Consider the following 21,026-nt stretch of genomic DNA (forward strand, 5'->3'; position numbering starts at 1 on the left):
GTATGATTTTTGTTCAATTAGTGATTTTGTATTACTCTATTCCTTACAACTAAAATGCATTTAGCAAAGCATAAATCAAATAAAACGGCATAGCATTGCTTAGATTTATCAATGCCAGCTGCTTTTCTTTTTTTTTCCTCATAATAAATGATTTATCATAATTTTATCATAATAGAAGATTTATCCAGGAACTGAGAGCCCTTTGTGATTTTAACAATACAAAATTACATAACACCCCTTTGCAGAATGTTAATTGGTGAACTGTACTCTTAATCCAGTCTGATCTTTTAATACCCCGTCTCTTATGCAGTGCTGTCTGCTGATTTCCCATAGCCAATGAAAAATGAGAGTCTCACCTTAAGACTTCAGGAGCTTTGACCTATATACAGATGCGTGGGAATAGAAAGGGGATAACTACCAAGAGCAACCAACAGAACAAAAAAAAAAAAAGGCTTACATGACCTTCAAATCAACTTGAAATATAATAGAATAGTGTCTGCCTTTGTGGTTTTAATTTCCTAAATAGACTAAATGTTTATTACACTAATATTTTTCCGGTATATTCTGTCTAAAAAATCATTTTATAGACAGTTAAGTGTAATACGATGCTTAACATCATCAAACACCACCAAATCAATTCAACATATAAATAGCATGGAAATGATGCATGTTTTAAAATGGATAGGTCGCTGTATGTTCAAGTTTGTGAAAGTGAAAGAACTCCAGAAGAGATAATTGATTAAATATTATTATTTTATTATAAAGACGTATTTGACAACACAACAGAATCATATACGAGACAAATACACAGTACACATCACCTCTTAGCTTGTGTGGAAAACCCCAAAATATTCAGCAGAGGGCACTAGCTACATATTATCCGGGGAGCAAAAGTGTTGAGTGTAAAGCCTAAACACTTTCATAAAGAGCACAGTTTCTAGACGCAAACTTCTTTTAGCTGAAAACTGCAGGCGGAATAACATAAATACACACCGGCACTTTTCCTACCACATAAAGTGACCATTTCATTTCATACTATTACGTAATAAAGGAAAAGTACAAATAATATTCTATATTTGTATGTTTCTTAAACTTCGTTTTCATGTTTTAAATATAAATTCATGAATTTAAATATACACCTTTTTTTTTTTAGCATTCTTTGTTTTAAAAAGCAAGTGTTCATGGGTCTTAATCAAAGAACAACAGGTAAATAAAGATACGTTCATATAGTGGATGATTAATTTAAGGTGGTATGGTTCGATCCTTAGCTCGGGTTATTGTCCGTCTAAATATAACGTGTCACGTGTTTCCGGTTTCTTCCCACCTCCCAAAAACATGCCAGTAAGTGGACTGTCTAGTCTAAATTGCCTCTAGGTATGAATGAGTGTGTGAATGTGTGTGCATGGTGTGTGACTGGCCTTCCACTTCCAGGGTGTATCCCGGGAAAGGCTCTGGATGCACCATGAACCTGACCAGCATAAAGATCTCACCGAAGATGAATGAATGATATCAGCTCATGTGAGGAGCAGTAAGTCCAGCACCACTGTCTGACCATTTGATGTAACCATAATATGCCATGCTGAAATGTAACTGTATTTTTAATTTAAAAAATTAACTTAAAAAAGTATGGAATGGCATTTGAGGCCAGTGTTAAATACATAAATATGACACTATTAATTAATTAAGTATTTTAAAAAAATATCATTATTTAAGTGTTTTAATTTTATTAACAGGATAAAGCTATAAACTATACATGAATGTATGAATGATATTTAATTCATTTTACATTTGAAAATATAATTTTAAAAGATTTTTTACAAGCATACAGACAATGTACTAGTTTGAAGGTATGAAGCCCATCACGTGAGCAAGCATGATTATGCAGTGAGCTTTTTTCTCATTACCTACAGCCGCATTTTGCCACTTTCATCTCCTCATAAAGGTGCCTTACAGTGATAATGCCATTCTCTTGGTACATGACAGTTAAGGGGTCCAGCTTTGTTGGAACACAACATGCTTTGTTGGCTTTTTTGGGGTTGCTCAGATTCACCAAAGTTTGAATGATGGCATGTTTGGAAGGGGTTACATCATCTGTAAGAGGAAAACTGCACACACCTTTACATTCATAGGCATCATACTCAGGGGGTGCAACAATCCACTTGTCCCATCCAATATCCTTGAAATTCACTTTAAGTGAGGTTCTCCGACAATAGTTCTTACGTGCATTTCTCTTTCTTCTTCGATGCTGATCCAGGTGGACCTCAGTGTTATAGTGTTCCAAGGGATCTAAGCGCAATAAAAATTTCTCTTCTTCATGAGTCATCATCTCTTGGACCTCGGTTTTGGCTTTTCTCTTCCTGTTCTCAAGGTCATTTGAAAAGACGATTAGAACAGGTGAGGTGCTGTCCTCCAAATTCAGGCTGATCTTGTAGCCTCCCCCTTGAAATGACCCACAGCCCCGACTTTGCACCTCAACCTCCAATTCACCTGCTCCATGCTTTGATTGAAGCCAACTCTGGAGGGCACTTGTTACATCAAAAGCCTTCCATGTGTGTTCTGTGTCACTGATGTCCTTCCTGTCCAGAAGGTGTAATATCTCTTGGCTTTTCATGTGTGCTACGTTATAAATGTTAATGGAAGTAAAACTGTCATCGCATGCTGATTGACTTCTGTGCCACAGCATGAAGAGTCGGAGCTGGACCCCAGTGACTTCTTCATAGCTAGGGATTGAAACATTGAATAGTAGCCTGTATGAAGATTTATTCTCACTGATAACTGACTGGGTCATGTCTGCAAAATAAATAAACAGATTCTGTTAATAAACTGAACCGGTTTTGTATCCAATAGCAGTTAACTCTATTTAGAAAGACATTTTTAACTAGGCACAGGATTCTAACTATAATGAACTGACAAGGACATGCCGTGCATTCACCAGTAGAAATTCCACTTGATGTTATGATCTTAAATAACAGTCATGACAGTGGTTTGCAATTTGTATTTTGTCAGATCTTATTATTGAAACCATCAGCTAATTATCAAGCTCATCATGAGCTCAGTCAAGTGTTACAGAGAAGTAAAAAAACAGACAAAGTGCATAACGTAGTATTACAGGACTGGGATTAGGGGGCCCTAACATATGAGGTATATTGTGAAACTGGATTAATGAGTTAAGCCAAAGTACAGAGATTACCCTAAGAGATTAATCTCAAAGTACTTTACTTTAGCTCACTAATACATAAATGCAGTTGTGTATGATCAACACGTAACAGAATTGACCTTACCCTGTATGACAAAGCTACGAATAACATCAGAACGTGGAACTGAAGACAAATCCGACGCGTATTTGTTGTACAACTCCATCATAAATGGAGGAGGCTGAACTTTCCTCTGTTCCATTGGAACCCCTGACAAGTTCAGCATCTTCAGAAAGTCTACTTTCATAGGCTCAAAAAAGCTTTCCAAGTTGTCTTGATCCTCTAGGTAATCCTCCAGAGCAAACTTCTTGTCTTCTTGCTGAGTGACTTGAGTTATTGATTTTCCCTCACAGAGCCAAACCAAACTGAGGCATAGGTAAAGCAATAAATATTGTACTCCCTGCATTGTTGTTTTGCTCTATGGTTTACATCTGGCTTTCTTTTAAGGAAGAAATGTTGCAATTAGGATTCCCAGAAAAAAGCCCTCAGTTGTGAGTTCACTCACATACTCGTACATTAAACAGTGCATGCTTTTGACGACTGAAGTAGCAGTTTGGCCGTTCTTATCTGGACAATTGATGTTGTGTTTTAAGGTTTGTTATCATTTGGGGGCTTGTGGTTAATGAAGTTTTTGTAAACATCTGACCAACATTAGGGGCTAATGAGTAAGATTCTTGAGATGCAAGGATACACAAGAATGTTGATCCCCTTCCAGGGTCAGTAGGATTTGAGTGTTTGGTTTCTTGCCTTGATGGCCCCTCTATATTCTATTGTATGATACATAAACGTGGTTGAAACTTCATATGACAAAATACGACAACTTACTTTTATATTTACTCGAACGTAAATGTCAATAAGTGGTCTGTATCCATTATACTATACAAAATCTCCATACTCATTACTAATTTCATGGTTTTGGACATTTGTTGGGTTAGTGAGATTAAGGACATTGGCCTGTGTACTGTCACACCAATTTATGGCTTGTCTCTCAATCACATAATTAGATTGTGAGGATGGGGTCTCTGTTTAAAGGAATGTCCTAGGGAATATAAGGAAAATCCATGAATAGACTACAAGCACGGACAGAAACTGATAAACACTGCTTCTTTGAAGAACATAGGAGCATCCAAATCTTCACTGGAATACATATGATTGAATAAATGTATTTGAATTCAATACATGGATTTGAATAAATGAATTCCATTTATTAAGAAATTGGGATACAACAATATCTTGTGACCCCTCCTACTTGGCATACATACATCAGGTTTCAGCTCCTTCCCTCTGGAGACTAGAGGTGTAGATCGGGACTGGGATCTTGACCGATCCACAAAAAAATGATTGGAGAAAGAAAGGCCATGTTTATTAATATCAATTTGAGATGCATGTGTGGCGCTGTGTGACACATTTACTATGTTCGGTAACTGCTTTATCCATGTCAGGGTCACTGTGGATTTGGACTTTATAATCAGATCCCCCAAACACCACACACGCACACACACACACACACACACACACACACACACACACACACACCTCTCTAGGAACAGTGTTTTCCCATCAGGACGTAAAGAACTCAATTCTTAACTCTTAAATATAATCGTAACTATATTTCCTGCTGACTTCTGTCCTTTCCCATTTCTCAATTTTTGTTTGGACTAAGTATAGTTGACACATTCTTTACTCTGTATTAGGTGTTTAATTATACCTCCATATATGTTTTAAAGGTTTAATCATTATTTATGGGACATTTCCCTATTGTTCTCTATGTCCACCATTCAAAAAACACACATGCGCACACACACACACACACACACACACACACACACACACACACACACAGAGCTGTACTGAATCCAAATTAAGTAAGTAGTAAATTAATTTATTAGTTATTTGAGTAATGAAATAATAATTTTCTTAAAATATGTAATTTTGTAAAAGTCAGAGAACTCTCTACTAAGACTGAAAATCTCAATAATGATTTAATGTAAAATAATATAGTATTCATATCTTTATATTTAAGAGGCAAAGTAAAGTGAATGCATGACCCTTGGCACTAGGTGGCAGCAGTATTTCACCACACCAGTGTGCAAGAGTTTTCCTGTCTGAAGGCATTTATTGTTACAAAGCAGATCTCACAGAGATTAATGTGTGTATCAATTATTTATCCATGTATAATAAGTTTACCCAGCTATGTTTTGAACCAAATAAGCATTTTTTTTTTTAAATAAAATGTTTAATTAATTACATTTTTGGTTTAATACTGTTCCATTTCTTTCCACTATGAAAACAATAGGGTTAGGGGGTTATAATGTTACTTTATTTTTATTCCAAATGTTTACAAATTATTTAAAGGCCTAATCAGTAATTGTTTAAATATGTTAAAATGCTGCCTGTTATTAAATTAGGAGAATATTCTTTTGAACGAGTGGTTTCAGAAGATTTCTGCTGTGAGTTTAAGGTATACTTCTCTGTAAAATTTACGTCATATTACACTAAGAGACTGTATACAAAACCGATAAAAACTTTCTGTAAATTCATACAGCATTGGTCTAATAGTTTCGAGTTTATGAGGTCTTAAATGTAGACATTTATAAATCTGCCATCGAATTGTGTGTCTGAAATGGTTACATCTGTTCAGCTAATACGTATCTTGTCTTCGCAAAGTCTTGTGAAGGTTTGTCCATAGTCTCTTTACCAAAATGAATGCCAATGGTGATCATCTTTATCGACAAGCACAGGTCTCCACAGACATGTTAGAGTAGAGCTTCAGCACCATGTTCCTGCTGGTGTCGAGAAACAGCACAGCCAGTTCACTCATCTTCTCAGGAATGCAGCAAGGCTCAGGAACTCCAGGAACAATCCCCACTGCCCTCACGATGCTTTGGATGGTGGCATGATTAGAGGGATGAACCACCTGGAGATGACAAGAAAAGAGGCTAGAATCAGAGAATTGTTCACTATTATATAAACAGTTGAGAATCTGGATGACAGACAATTTAGTGCTCAATTTAACCACTAAGAAGATCTGGCATAATCGGTTTCTACAGGAGTAACAGTGTCACAATATCATTGAGTACCAATATCAATTCTCTCCATAATTCTGCACAAAGGCTAAACTTAGTCACATTAAATTGGACTTTTGCGTTACTTTTGATCTAATAATACTGGCAAATTCGACAAAAAATACATTATTCACTGCTAACTGTTTAATTATGATCTTACCTTGGGCATGGGAAATCCACATGTTCCCGCACAGTAGTAGGCATCGAATGCTTTCGGGGCCAGAATCCACTCACTCCAGCCAATATCTGCAAAATCCACTCTCAGATAACGTCTTGCACACACTCGAGGCTCACTCCACTGCTTACGCCGAGCCTTTTTCATGGTCCTTTTATCGAAGCTCAGCTCCGGAGGCATACTTCCTCCATTTCTGACTTGTCTCCCAGCTTGACTCTTGGACAAGGTTTTGGGCTTTAATGCAAAGTAAGTGTTGTACCACAGTTCCTTGTTTTTTAGCTCATCATACTGGATGTTGGGAAGGAAATTCTGTAGGTTCTCTGCTTCTCTTCTGATCCTGGAGCTTGAAGTGACAAAGCGGGGTCCTTTCTCTTCTCCCACAGGGCTGTACCTCTGCAAGCTCATGGTGATGCTGTTTGGTTCATTTATGGCCAGGTCATTGGCAAAAATCAGAATATAAGGCAAAATGTGAGGTGTGAAGCGATCCTGTTGAAAATCTCCAAAGTCAAACTCCACTGAAATTAAGAGCTCATTTCGAGCACGAGCCCATTGGACAATTGAGGACACGTCAGACATTTGCCAATGCCCTTTCTTGTGAGGGGACAATGTGATGTTACCCAAATGAGCAGGGAAGGTCGTGTTTTGTGACATCCCTCGAAGAACCAGCTTTACTGGGGTTGAAGGCTGCAGGTGTTGGCTGTGACATGGTGACCCTCTGGAACGTCGGCAGCTCAAGTGCCGTAGCCGGCCATGTTGCTTGAGGAAGTGTAGGCTTGCAGATAGGATCACCTCTGACTCAGGCATGGAGGTCATATTGAAATGAAAGTGGACCTTGTTGTGGGAGGACACTAAAAAAAAGGATATTTCAACGAAAACAATGAGTAGGGTACTAATAGAACTGAGAATAAGCAAACTGCATGGCAGAATTTTGTTTAGACATAGATTTCACAGTTTCCTTAGACTATAATCAAGATACTTTCACTTTGATGTTGATGAAAGCTAACTGCATAAACCTCCAGACAATGGCCAAATAAGTTTATGAGACTGCAACTCAAACAGAAAAAGTATAGTAAAACAAACAAGCAAACATATATCCTGTTTCGTAGCATTAGCAAATTATACCATAAATAAGTTGTATAGTATGTGCATTTGTTTGAGGTACCCACTCTTTCCTTCTAATGGATTTAAAAAATATATGAGATTTTAAAATATTTAAATAATTTTTAAAATAATATTATATTTATATTCAATTAAAAAGTCACAGCTGGATTTCTATATCAGACTTAATAATAATAATAATAATAATAATAATAATAATAATAATAATAATGATAATAATAATAATAATGTTGTTGTTACAATTACTACTACTACTACTACTACTACTAATCATCATCATCATCATATTATTATTATTATTATTATTGTTATTAGTATTACAACAACAACTACTAATACTACTCATATTAATACTACTACTACTACTACTACTAATAATAATAAAATGTTGTTGTTGTTACAATTACTACTACTACTACTAATCATCATCATCATCATATTATACAACACAGCTACTACTACTACTACTAATCATCATCATCATCATCATCATATTATTATTATTATTATTATTGTTATTGTTATTAGTATTACAACAACAACTACTAATACTACTCATATTATTATTATTAATAATAATAATAATAAAATGTTGTTGTTGTTACAATTACTACTACTACTTCTACTACTACAACTAATCATCATCATCATATTATACAACACAGCTATTACTACTACTACTACTACTAATCATCATCATCATCATATTATACAACACAGCTACTACTACTACTACTAATCATCATCATTATCATCATATTATACAACACAGCTACTACTACTACTACTACTAATCATCATATTATTATTATTATTATTGTTATTGTTATTAGTATTATAACAACAACTACTAATACTACTCATATTAATAATAATAATAATAATAATAATAATAATAATAATAAAAATAAAATGTTGTTGTTACAACTACTACTACTTCTACTACTACTACTACTACTAATCATCATCATCATCATATTATTATTATTATTGTTATTATTATTACAACAACTACTACTACAACTAATCATCATCATATTATACAACACAACTACTACTACTACTAATCATCATCATCATCATCATCATCATCATCATATTATTATTATTATTATTATTATTATAACTGTTATTATTATTATTACAACAACTACTATTACTACGAATCATCAACACCACCATCATCATCATCATCATCATATTATTATTATTATTATTATTATTATTATTATTATTACAGCAACAACAACAACAACAACAACAACTAATACTACTACTACTCATAATAATAATAATAATAATAATAATAATAATAATAATAATAATAATAATGAGAGGAAGAAGAAGAAGAAAAAGACGAAGAAAAAGAATATTTTTTTTCTTTAAAACCTAAACAAATTTGTGAAAATGTACACACACACACACACACACACACACACACACACACACACAAATGTAAACTCTTTTACCCGGAAGTGCCTGGAAGCTCCTCACTGTATTTTCGTCCCGGTGTGGTTGCCGCTCCTTGTTGAATTTTTCGTACAGTTTAAACATGTGTCCAGCCAGCATGTCCCTCGGCGCATCCACATCCCGTTTAAACGGGTCTCTCTGCTTTACTTCCACCAAGTCAAAAAGCAAAACAATATGCAGCGCATAAACGAAAAGAATCGCCATGTTAAACGCATGCACGGTAATGCCGACAGTTCCAGCAGAAGTATCCGATCGAATAGTAAAAAGTGAAAGCGGTGCAAGGTATTAAGCGGTTCAGTCGCGTGCTGATGCTTCTGCAGACCAGGAGGGATGGTTCAGACGGGCTCGCGCACATGAAATGCCTCATGCACTTGTTTCCTCACCCTGCACGAGACCAAGGAGGGCGTAGGGGTTTAAAAAAAACAAAACAACAACAACAACAACAACAACAAGACCTGATGCAGTGACAGAGTGACAGATGAGGAGGGTCTGGCTGAAAAAGGGCTCATTCATGCATATCATATATCATATAATGAAACGTCATAGCTATGTATAATAGGATGTTGCCATTACTTCATATTTTATGAAAACAAATGTTTAGTTGCTGGTTCACATCAACTTACACATGCAGGTTTTTTTTTATGTGGTTCATATCACTAAATAAAATATTTGGATATAAATTAAAAGTTGAAAGTTGAAGTGTAGGAATGTCCATTTGTTTTACTAGCTTTGTGAGGACCTTGCATCGAAATAATTATTAATTCAGTTACTAGATGTGCACCTAAATCTTTAAATAAAATCTTTAAATAAAATTCTGAAATAAAATCTTTAAATAAAATCTTTAAATAAAATTCTGAAATAAAATCTTTAAATAAAATCTTTAAATAAAATTTTGAAACAAAATCTTTAAATGAAAGATGCAAAAGAACAACAACAAAATATTTTTTTTTCTCATGAGGACCAAATGACCCCACAATATTAAAACTGTCAGATAATCCTTTCCTTGTGGAGGCATTTGTTCTCCACACACACACACACACACACACACACACACACACACACATTTAGAGGGAAAAAGTAAGAAAGGGATATATATTTAATCAAGTAACTTTAAACTGATCTACTATCTCTCTTTCTCTCTCTCTCTCTCTCTCTCTCTCTCTCTCTCTCTCTCACACACACACACACGTTATATATATATATATATTTATATAGTAATTGTTGTACTTAAATGTAATTGTTGTGTTTGACAGTTTTTCCATGAACTTCTTGTTCCCAATGAATGTAGCTGAAGTCATTCGTGCGAAACTCTGAACACATTTTATTGAACATCACTCTCCTTACACCTTTTTCCAAAACAACATCACACAGAGGCCCAACACTAACCACAATATTCATTATTAATGCTCAATTCATTAGTGAAATATTAAATGTGTACATTTGGAAAGAGCAATGATTTTACCAGGACAAACACTACAAGAGATTTTCTGCAGAAATCTGTACTGAAACAAACAAACAAACAAAAAAACAAGTAAAAACTTTAATTCCTATATAATAAAATACACAGAGCATTGTATAATACATAAGCATAAGAGCATTGTATAATACATGTTTTATAAGAAAAGCTACCCTATAATTTATTGTGTGAAATGGCTATACCTCCCAACCAAGCTTCAGCCAATGAGCTATTGGACATCAACACATGAATCAAAACATTAATAAAAATACTGACTGTTGTACAATGGGAAAGCTTGGATAAAATGGGATTTATTTATGCTTTCTTTAACCAATAAGATCCCATTGAGATATCACAATCTCTTCTTCCAGGGAGACCTGGTCAAAACGGCAGCACATGGATGGGAAGAAATGAGCTAGAGTTAAAAGACAAGAAAGATTAGGAGGAATGCCCTCTGAAAGCAGTCTCAATTAATTCATTTACAGAGTGGACAGTGACATATTTTGAAGTGTGACAGCCTTTTTTTTGTATATGTTTATACAGTATCTCACAAAAGTGAGTACACCCCTCACATTTTTGTAAATATTTGATTATATCTTTTTATGTGACAACACTGAAGAAATGACACTTTGCTACAATGTAAAGTAGTGAGTGTACAGCTTGTGTAACAGTGTAAATTTGCTGTCCTCTCAAAATGACTCAACACACAGCCATTAATGTCTAAACCGCTGGCAACAAAAGTGAGTACACCCCTAAGTGAAAATGTCCAAATTGGGCCCAAAGTGTCAATATTTTGTGTGGCCAACATTATTTTCCAGCACTGCCTTAACCCTCTTGGGCATGGAGTTCACCAGAGCTTCACAGGTTGCCACTGGAGTCCTCTTCCACTCCTCCATGACGACATCACGGAGCTGGGGGATGTTAGAGACCTTGTGCTCCTCCACCTTCCGTTTGAGGATGACCCACAGATGCTCAATAGGGTTTAGGTCTGGAGAAATGCTTGGCCAGTCCATCACCTTCACCCTCAGCTTCTTTAGCAAGGCAGTGGTCGTCTTGGAGGTGTGTTTGGGGTCGTTATCATGCTGGAATACAGCCCTGCGGCCCAGTCTCCGAAGGGAGGGGATCATGCTCTGCTTCAGTATGACACAGTACATGTTGGCATTCATGGTTCCCTCAATGAACTGTAGCTCCCCAGTGCCGGCAGCACTCATGACACTCCCACCACCATGCTTGACTGTAGGCAAGACACACTTGTCTTTGTACTCCTCACCTGGTTGCCGCCACACACGCTTGACACCATCTGAACCAAATAAGTTTATTTTGGTCTCATCAGACCACAGGACATGGTTCCAGTAATCCATGTACTTAGCCTGCTTGTCTTCAGCAAACTGTTTGCAGGCTTTCTTGTGCATCATCTTTAGAAGAGGCTTTCTTCTGGGACGACAGCTATGCAGACCAATTAGATGCAGTGTGTGGCGTATGGTCTGAGCACTGACAGGCTGACCCCCCACCCCTTCAACCTCTGGCATCTGGCAATGCTGGCAGCACACATACGTCTATTTCCCAAAGACATCCTCTGTATATGACGCTGAACACGTGCACTCTACTTCTTTGGTCGACCATGGCGAGGCCTGTTCTGAGTGGAACCTGTCCTGTTAAACCGCTGTGTGGTCTTGGCCACTGTGCTGCAGCTCAGTGTCAGGGTCTTGGCAATCTTCTTATAGCCTAGGCCATCTTTATGTAGAGCAACAATTCTTTTTTCAGATCCTCAGAGAGTTCTTTGCCATGAGGTGCCATGTTGAACTTCCAGTGACCAGTATGAGGGAGTGTGAGAGCGATGACACCAAATTTAACACACCTGCTCCCCATTCACACCTGAGACCTTGTAACACTAACAAGTCACATGACACCAGGAAGGGTAAATGGCTAATTGGGCCCAATTTGGACACTTTCACTTAGGGGTGTACTCACTTTTGTTGCCAGCGGTTTAGACATTAATGGCTGTGTGTTGAGTTATTTTGAGGGGACAGCAAATTTACACTGTTACACAAGCTGTACACTCACTACTTTACATTGTAGCAAAGTGTCATTTCTTCAGAGTTGTCACATGAAAAGATATAATCAAATATTTACAAAAATGTGAGGGGTGTACTCACTTTTGTGAGATACTGTATATACACATATAAATGTAGGGGTGTATATATATATATATACATATATATATATATACATATATATATATATATATATATATATATATATATATATATATATATATATATAGGACACACCTGTGCCCCTATTTATTTTGGTTCGATGTACCACAAGTCTCTGTTCCAGGGCCACTGCTCTTTTCCCTGTATATGGGTACAATTATTTGTAAACATTATTAGCTTCCACTGTAATGCTGATAACACACAGCTGTATGCTTCAGTAAAGTCAGATGATGCATTTGATATGAAGAATGTGTAAAGGACATTGTGTGGAGTGTTAAGTAACTTCATCTTAATGAATTCCAGCAAGTACTTTTATTAATGGCACAGGGAACTAGGAGCAAGCTTTCTGATTATGTAATAACTCTGAATGGTCCTTGGCGTGATTATTGACTCCAGTCTCTCAGTTGAAGCTAATGTAGATATTATTAGGATAGCCCTTTTCATCTCAAAAACACTGATAAGCTAAGAAATATAATGTTGACACATTATGCAAACAAAAACTCATGCATGTGTATACACAAGCTCCAGTTCATCCAGAATGCAGCAGCCAGAGTCCTTACCAAAACCAGAAAATTTGATGATGTTACACCCATATTATTTACACTACCTTGACTCTCAGTACAAACTGCATTGATTATAAAATACTACTAATATCCTATTAAGTACTGACCTTACATTAATGACCTTTTCAGTCCCTCCAGGATTTTGTGATCGCAGAAATTAATACAAAATCAATGCGCATTCAGTCAAAGCCCCCTTTGATTTACATGAACATGAGTACAGCTAAAAGGTCTCATTTATCAACAAGCATCACTGAGAAAGATCCATCCATCCATCCATCTTCTACCGCTTACTCCTTTTCAGGGTCACGGGGAACCTGGAGCCTATCCCAGGGAGCATCGGGCACAAGGCAGGGTACACCCTGGACAGGGTGCCAGTCCATCGCAGACTGAGAAAGACCATGCAAAACAATTTTGTGCAATTGCAATTTCATCAATTCAAGTAGTTTTCTGCATAAAAAGCACAAAAAACTCTGGAAATTGCATCGTAAATTTTGGGGCAAAAAAAAAGCCACAGCAAAATCAAGCATTTTTAGCCAAAATAAATAAATAAATAAATCACAAAAACTTGCTTCATTCACAAGGTACAGGTTGAAATAGCCTATGGATAGTTCCATCTATCCATCCATCCACTATACCACTTTATCCTTTTCAGAGTCACGGGGAAACCTGGAGCCTATCCCAGGGAGCATCGGGCACAAGGTGGGGTACACCCTGGACAGGGTGCCAATCCATCGCATACACACTCACACAACCATTCATACACTACAGACACTTTAGACACGCCAATCAGCCTACCATGCATGTCTTTGGACTGGGGGAGGAAACCGGAGTACCCGGAGGAAACCCCCGCAGCACGGGGAGAACATGCAAACTCCGCACACACAGGGCCACGGTGGGAATCGAACCCCTGACCCTGGAGGTGTGAGGCGAACGTGCTAACTACTAAGCCACCGTGCGCCCCCTTTGGGTAGTTTTAGAGACTTAATGTTTAAGTCTATGTTGGAAACCTATTGGTATAGTGAGACATTTTTAAATAGCTTTACTTTTAATGAAAGGTGCAGATCTGGGGGGTTCATAACCATATAGTGTCATGTCCCAGGATGCCCTCATCCCTCTGTTGTCTTCTGGCTCTCCATTTTTAGTTAACTTATGCCTGCTTGCACACTAATCACAGTGTACATCCACTGTAGGATAAGAGCATACCTAATAATCTGTTCTCTCTCTCTCGGCCAGGCTGTGCATGTACTCCTGCTACCTGATGTGATGCCGGTGCCTGACACTTCAACTGCTGTGGTTCCTCTCACCCTCTGGCCTTGCCTGATTCATCCTGATGCCCTATATCTGCTTGGAACATCGGCACTTGTGACTCACCTTTTGCTTATCCTCTTTCCCATTCTTTTCTTGTGAAGAGTTGAGGAAGTGGATTCAAAGATGCTGAGTATTGTCCTTCATTTCTTGCTAATAATATTAATCTTATTATTGTTAAATATTCACTGTCAGAATGCACTGAAGTGCACCTTGGGTGATGGTAATGCAAGTACTTTACTATTATTAGTATAATATAGTTATTACAACTATTGTCAGTGGTAGCTCAGTGCATTAGACATTGGAATACTGACCTGAAGGTCATGAGTTCAAAACTCAGCGCTGCCACTGCTGGGCCCTTGAATAAGGCCCTTAACCCTCAAATGCCCGGTTGTATAAATGCCGAGTTGTATGTCCGTCTGGATAAGGGCGTCTGTCAAAATGCTGTAAATGTAGTATTTCAGGGCAGGATCTTGAATTGTTTGTTTTGCCAGGCCTCGATGGAGTTGGATGATGGACATGATCATTGCCCAGATTATTAAGTGCTGGAGTCATCTTCGACAATCAGTTACAGAGCCTTGCCTGAATGCAGGATAATGCTGATAGTGTTGTATGAACTGTTCCTTGCAGACTACGGAGTCCTGCTGTCTATTCATTACCTTCCTCTGATGCTGTTTTACCACAGCAAGGAGTGAAGTTAGCAGTTGACCTGATTACAGAGCTCACTAGGAAAAAAAGTAAGCTTCTTCGCAGTGTTGCCATGGCAGGAACAGTAATGTGCAGAAGGCTTGGCTGATCAGCCGATTGAACAGCGTATTTGTTAGAATACAGTGTGAAAGAGCAGAAATACAGCAGCACAAACGTACAGAGCTCTGAGGAGCTCACATACATTGACAATCCCAGACATACTTATAGTGGTTGTGTCACATTCTTTAATCTTGAGACATACCTTGGCAAAAATTGCTGGGAGCCCATTATCGGAGCAGTTGGAGAAGATCAGAAGTTGATGCAGGAGTATAGCACAGCAGTTGTAGTAAACATGCTGCAGTCTGGTGGCAAGGATAACCTGGCACATCTTCAGACCAACACAATGGTTGTTTAATCAATTACATCCACTCAAGCAAATAACTGTACTATTCCACAAAGTACAGTGTAATTTAATGAGCTCATGTGTATTTAAGAGCACATTGAAGATATTACCATATGAAAAGGCAGCATATTGGTTGCAATGCAGATGCAGAAACATTAGGCTTGAGATCAATGCATCTTTTAGAAACACCAGTGGCCTTATAAGTGGCAAAGGCTGCTGAAGCTTTATGTGTAAATTCACACTTCCCACAACCCATATATGAGAGCTGACACAGTGCTTTATAAAAGGCACTATACACTAGTGTAATGTAAGTTGTATCTCTAATATGGTGACACATTTACTCTTGGCTCACAACAGAAGATGTAATGAGTATAGATTCTATAGAGAGCACTTCAAGCTATGGGAGCCATACTGTGCTGTAAATTACAGGGCCTGTTAACACAGATTAGAACACATGGTTGGCTCAAATGTCATTGATGGAGGCTGGTAAAAACAATATTTGCCACTGGTGTCTGGACCTGAACATTCCCAGAGATGTTTTGCATGCAGGGTATTGTTTACAGTTTCACCATCAACCCCCAGCAAACACAGTGGTCTACCCCACAGAGGTGCAAGACCCAAGCCAATTGGCTAAACTGACTGTGGACATGGTGGGGTCTTTTGAACATGTTTTCTGAATTCAAAAAATGAAGTAGAATCTGCCCCATTTTATATATGAGAACCATTAATGTCTTCTTAAAACAACTACCATTCTAAAATATACACAATTGTATTCCCACATCCTAATTTCTGTGAAGCACAGCTGGTTCATCCCCTTCCACAAAAGAAAAGTCAGGGTAGAGTACAGTACAGGTGTAAAGTCTTTCCCTTCGGGTTAGATTTATCACTCAAAGTGTTCACAAAGTGTGTGCAAGTTTTCTTAGAGCCCCTGGAATGCCAGGGTCTGTAAATACTCCCCTTTCTGGATGACTGGCTGCTGTGTGGATAGTGCAGGTGATGAGCCAGATAGAGCTCACATGCAGAAGATGAAAGTCAATCATGAGAAGAGTCCTACTCCTACTCCTATGCAAACTGTGCAGTAGGAGACTGTGCAATAGAAGCTTGACTCACTTGCCATACGAGGCTTTATAATGTAAGACAGAACTGTCTCAGTTAGCCAGTATGCTGCCAGAAAATTGCAAGTGGCCACACACCTTGTGCTGAATATCGGGCAAGGGTGTTGGAAGCAGCACCCCAGTAGTAAAACTGGGAATTCTGACTAACAGCATTCAATGTTGTTGTTATCACTGAAAAACCCTGATGCATTCTACTTATCAGATTGGACCCACTGTCTGGACCAAAAGGGTCACTGCCTGAGCAGACACATGAGCCTTTGGGAGAGACCGGAGCATACAAGCATTTTCAAACACATACGTGTGACAGAGTACTGCTCTATCTTTGCACTGGCTGTACATTGCTGCACAGCTGCACAGCTTTTTTTTTGAGTTTACTCAACTCAAGTTTATAAATTGAGTTAAGTGAAGTTAAATTGAGTAAACTAAAAAAAACTGTGTAGCAAGTTGCCTTGAAATTTTAAGTTAAGTCAACTGTTCCTTTTTACAGTGCATGTAGACAAGTGGAAAGTTTCCACTGTGATGTGAAAGGTGTCACTGTATTTACATCTTCTCTTGCACGGTTTTGGAGCTTTTGCAGTTGTCTAGAAGTGACTCTTTCTGGGTCTACCTTAAAAGAACATGTGGCAGGTTTGACTTTACAACAGGGACAGATTTACAGTTTGCTTGATGAGCATGCAAGAACTGGTCAAAACCTTTCTTAAAGGTAGGGTATTTCTCCCTTCTTCATATAAAAATATCATCCCACCGTGGGACCTAGACTTGGCATATGGACTGTTTAGCCAGCCATGTGTCCAATGCACATACTACACTAGTTCCAAAGGAAACCATCCTCCACTCAACTGTAGAGCCATGGTTACATGCATAACCTTCTGTTTTTATAGTTTAAATATATAAACAAGATGCTATATTACAATTATTTTTACTAAGATGTGTGTTGGTTTCATAGCCCACCCTTCATGGTTCCTCAGGTTCCACAGCTGAAGCACTTGCACAAATTTATATACCATTTCATATGTCTGATATGTGTCACTTTACTGATGAAAACAGTAAACCTCATAATTCTGTTGTTGGCTAATTTGGCCAACAGCAACTTACTGATGGAGTAGATACTAAAGGGACCAAGAATCAAACAGGGGTGTCCCCAATAGTAACTGAAAAAAATGGGTAGGGCAATGTGGGAGAATTAACAGGTTTTAAAAGCAGTTCAACAGTTAAAATCAAGGTTCAGGCTTTTTTTTAGTTTGGTTAAAATAAGGTTTTGGATGCAAAAAGTATTACAATTTAACAATAACGTGCCTTAAATATTGGCTTCTTTAGTCCACTACTTATGATGTATACTATATAGCATGGTAAAACAATTCATGGACAATTTAAGGTCTGTTTTTTTTTTTTTTTTTGGTATTTACAGTATGTATTTGAATAGAAATTATTGAGAAAATGACATAAACCAGTCTTCTCTGTTTTTCGTCTGAAAATTGAAAATTCGTCTGGTGCCCTCACAATCTACTTGTCTTACCTGTAATCCAAGGAGGTGTTTTTGATTCCAAGTGAAATGATTCTATTATTCATTTTTAGCACATGGATGGACTTGGAGTAAAACTTCTCCCAATTTTCCAGATATGTTTGCCCAGGGCGTTTATCTGAACTAAAAGACAGTGTGGATTTTGGCCCCTCACCAACTTCCTTTGCAGTTGGGTTTCCTTTTTGCTGGCTCTGACTAAATGGCCATTTTGGTTGATTTTGTCATGAACATCCAAGGGCCATGAAAGCCTCTGTTAACTACTTTTCCTGTGCCAAGATCTATGTATGTCACTCACACAATTTTCATCAGTGTTTGGCCCTTACCTCATGCTCTCTGACCGGTTCTTGTCAGGATCTGGATGAGAGAGTTTTGCAGAAATATCTGGCTGAATACAACAGACAGTTTTATCACTAGAGTGGTAAATAGAGTGGAAAACATGCCACTAACATAGCTAGAGCCACATAGTAAAACTTATTTCATGGTGCCAAGGCAAGCATCTATTTTTTCAAAATAAAACAAAACAAAATAATTATAGTCAGGTTAAATTTGAGAATCAACACATTTTGGATTTCTTTTTTCCGTCTTTGTAGGGGCCTGGTCCCAATAGATTTTTCTTGTCTGCCTGCAGTGAATAGCTTCGACCCAGCTCTGCATGCTATCAGCTATGGGGATGAAAAGTGGATCATCCATCATTAGGATTTAGACATTTGGCCTCCATAACAAAAGCAATGAGGTGCTCTCACCAGCCTTGTGGCACACCACCATTTCTCCAGAGAGAAGCTGCATCTACATAGAACAACCACAATTATCATCCATTTTAAGACACTACCCACTTTCCCAAACCACATTTCCATGTTTTCACTCACTGCAACAAAAGCTGTAATTCATTGCAATTTTTCTGTCATAATCAGTTTTGGACATTCTTGACAAAGATGAACAACAGTTTTCTCAAAGTAAAGCTTGAATCCCATGAGGAAGGCGTTCTGTTGACATGAACATGATGTATGCATTGCAGATGGCCATTTGTCTTTGTTCTGCTTTAAAAGAAAAAAAAAAAAAGGCAGCTGAACAAAAAAAAAATTACATTACAGATGTGGATTTTAATGTAGAATATCCATTGCTTCTCGTAAAGCTCCTAATTCCTAACCATTTATTACATGTACTATGTATCTCAAAGGATTTATCACTTTTATAAAGAGTAAGAAAAACACAGAATATGCTGTTATAGGGAAATATTAAAAAAACATGTGCAGCCAGATGTGAAGCGGATTATTTTTCAGTAATCTCAGTGTTCCAATAATCCCAAAGTGTTTTATTCCTCCCAGTTTAATTTATTAATGAACAATTTCATCTTTTTCTGTTGTTTGATAGGTACAACGTCGACCTTCATTACGGAGTCGACACGACAGCCAGCCAGGACTTTATCCACCTTTTATTATTCTCTCCCAGCACCATAACACACTGAATATACATTCCACACATGTAACCTATGGATTTTAATACTACTGTACAGAACCTAATACTACAATGTTTTTTTTAAAACAATCTTTAATTGTTGGGGAACACCTTTAATGGTGGAGTGTCTGCCCGCTTTATGTCCCAAGGCATCCTCATGTCTGTGTTACCTTCTGGCTCTCCCTTTTAGTTATGCTGTCATAGCTAGTCTGGCTGGAGTCCCTGCTTGCACTCACGCAAAGTACATTGACCTTAACCATTACAGGACAATAAGCATAACTAATAATCTCTTTCTCTCTCTCTTTCTATCGAGCTACACATGATACTCCTGAGATCCCAGCGATCCTGACCCCTTCTGCTCTCCAGACCTGCCTGGTCCATCCTGATGCCTGACTTCTGGTTGGAGTTCTCATCAATTGGAAGTCACATACTGCTTCTGAGGATGGTCCCCATGGTGCAGCCTAAAGATCACTGAGATTGCTGAGAATAGTACCACTTAAAAACCATAAAGATGGCTTTGAACCTCAATTCATACGAGTTATGCTATGATGGCTAGGACTACAAATGACACAAACAGATTTGCACTCAAGTGTCCATCAGTGAACAGTGGATAAGTTCAACAAAACAGACTTCATGTAAAAACTGTAATGAATTTTCCTGGTTACACAACTGCACTATTTGACTATGTACAGTAATATACAGTTATAGAAGGGATTTATTTATAATAGCACTATCCAGTGTCACTCAGATGAGGACGGGTTCCCTTTTGAGTCTGGTTCCTATCAAGGTTTCTTCCTCATGTCGTCTCAGGGAGTTTTTCCTCGCCACCGTTTCCTCTGGCTTGCTCATTAGGGATAAATTCATACATCTATATCCTGAATGTATTTATTTCTGTAAAGCTGCTTTGGGACAATGTCCATAGTTAAAAGCACTATACAAATCAAATTGAGTTGAATTGAACACCTGCATTATAAGTTAGTTCTTGTTATCGCTTACATTATAGCAGCTATAAACAGTTTTTCCCTCACCAGCCTATTTTGCTAGCTTTTGAAGTTAATAAGACAAAAAAAAATAAAAAAATACAGTTTCTCATGTTAGGGAGAAACTGGGAAGCACAATGACCACTGGTGAAAAATTTACTAACTGTTATAAATAGTTGACACTGGAGACTCCTTCCATAAAATGTTAAATAAACATCTCCTTACAGAAAGCCTTGCCATATCAATGACTATATTATTTTCTTCATTAAATAATTTATTTAAAAAAATCTGTTTATCATTA

The 21,026-nt window shown here is 37.6% G+C and overlaps 2 protein-coding genes across 2 annotated transcripts; both read right to left on the reverse strand.

The window, feature by feature from the left end:
- Positions 1-702: 702 nt before the first annotated feature.
- Positions 703-4,069, reverse strand: gdf2 (growth differentiation factor 2). Its single transcript, XM_053640600.1, has 2 exons — positions 3,282-4,069; positions 703-2,790 (listed from the first exon to the last, which is right to left on the reverse strand). The coding sequence occupies exons 1-2, from the start codon at positions 3,598-3,600 to the stop codon at positions 1,901-1,903; spliced, it is 1,209 nt and encodes a 402-aa protein (XP_053496575.1). The 5' UTR covers positions 3,601-4,069; the 3' UTR covers positions 703-1,900.
- Positions 4,070-5,020: 951 nt separating this feature from the next.
- On the reverse strand, positions 5,021-9,450 carry gdf10b (growth differentiation factor 10b). Its single transcript, XM_053640599.1, has 3 exons — positions 9,023-9,450; positions 6,420-7,282; positions 5,021-6,111 (listed from the first exon to the last, which is right to left on the reverse strand). Exons 1-3 carry the CDS (start codon positions 9,225-9,227, stop codon positions 5,920-5,922), a joined length of 1,260 nt encoding a protein of 419 aa, XP_053496574.1. The 5' UTR covers positions 9,228-9,450; the 3' UTR covers positions 5,021-5,919.
- Between the last annotated feature and the right edge of the window lie 11,576 nt (positions 9,451-21,026).

Source organism: Ictalurus furcatus, chromosome 13, assembly GCF_023375685.1.
Source record: "Ictalurus furcatus strain D&B chromosome 13, Billie_1.0, whole genome shotgun sequence".
Taxonomy (NCBI): Eukaryota; Metazoa; Chordata; class Actinopteri; order Siluriformes; family Ictaluridae; genus Ictalurus; species Ictalurus furcatus.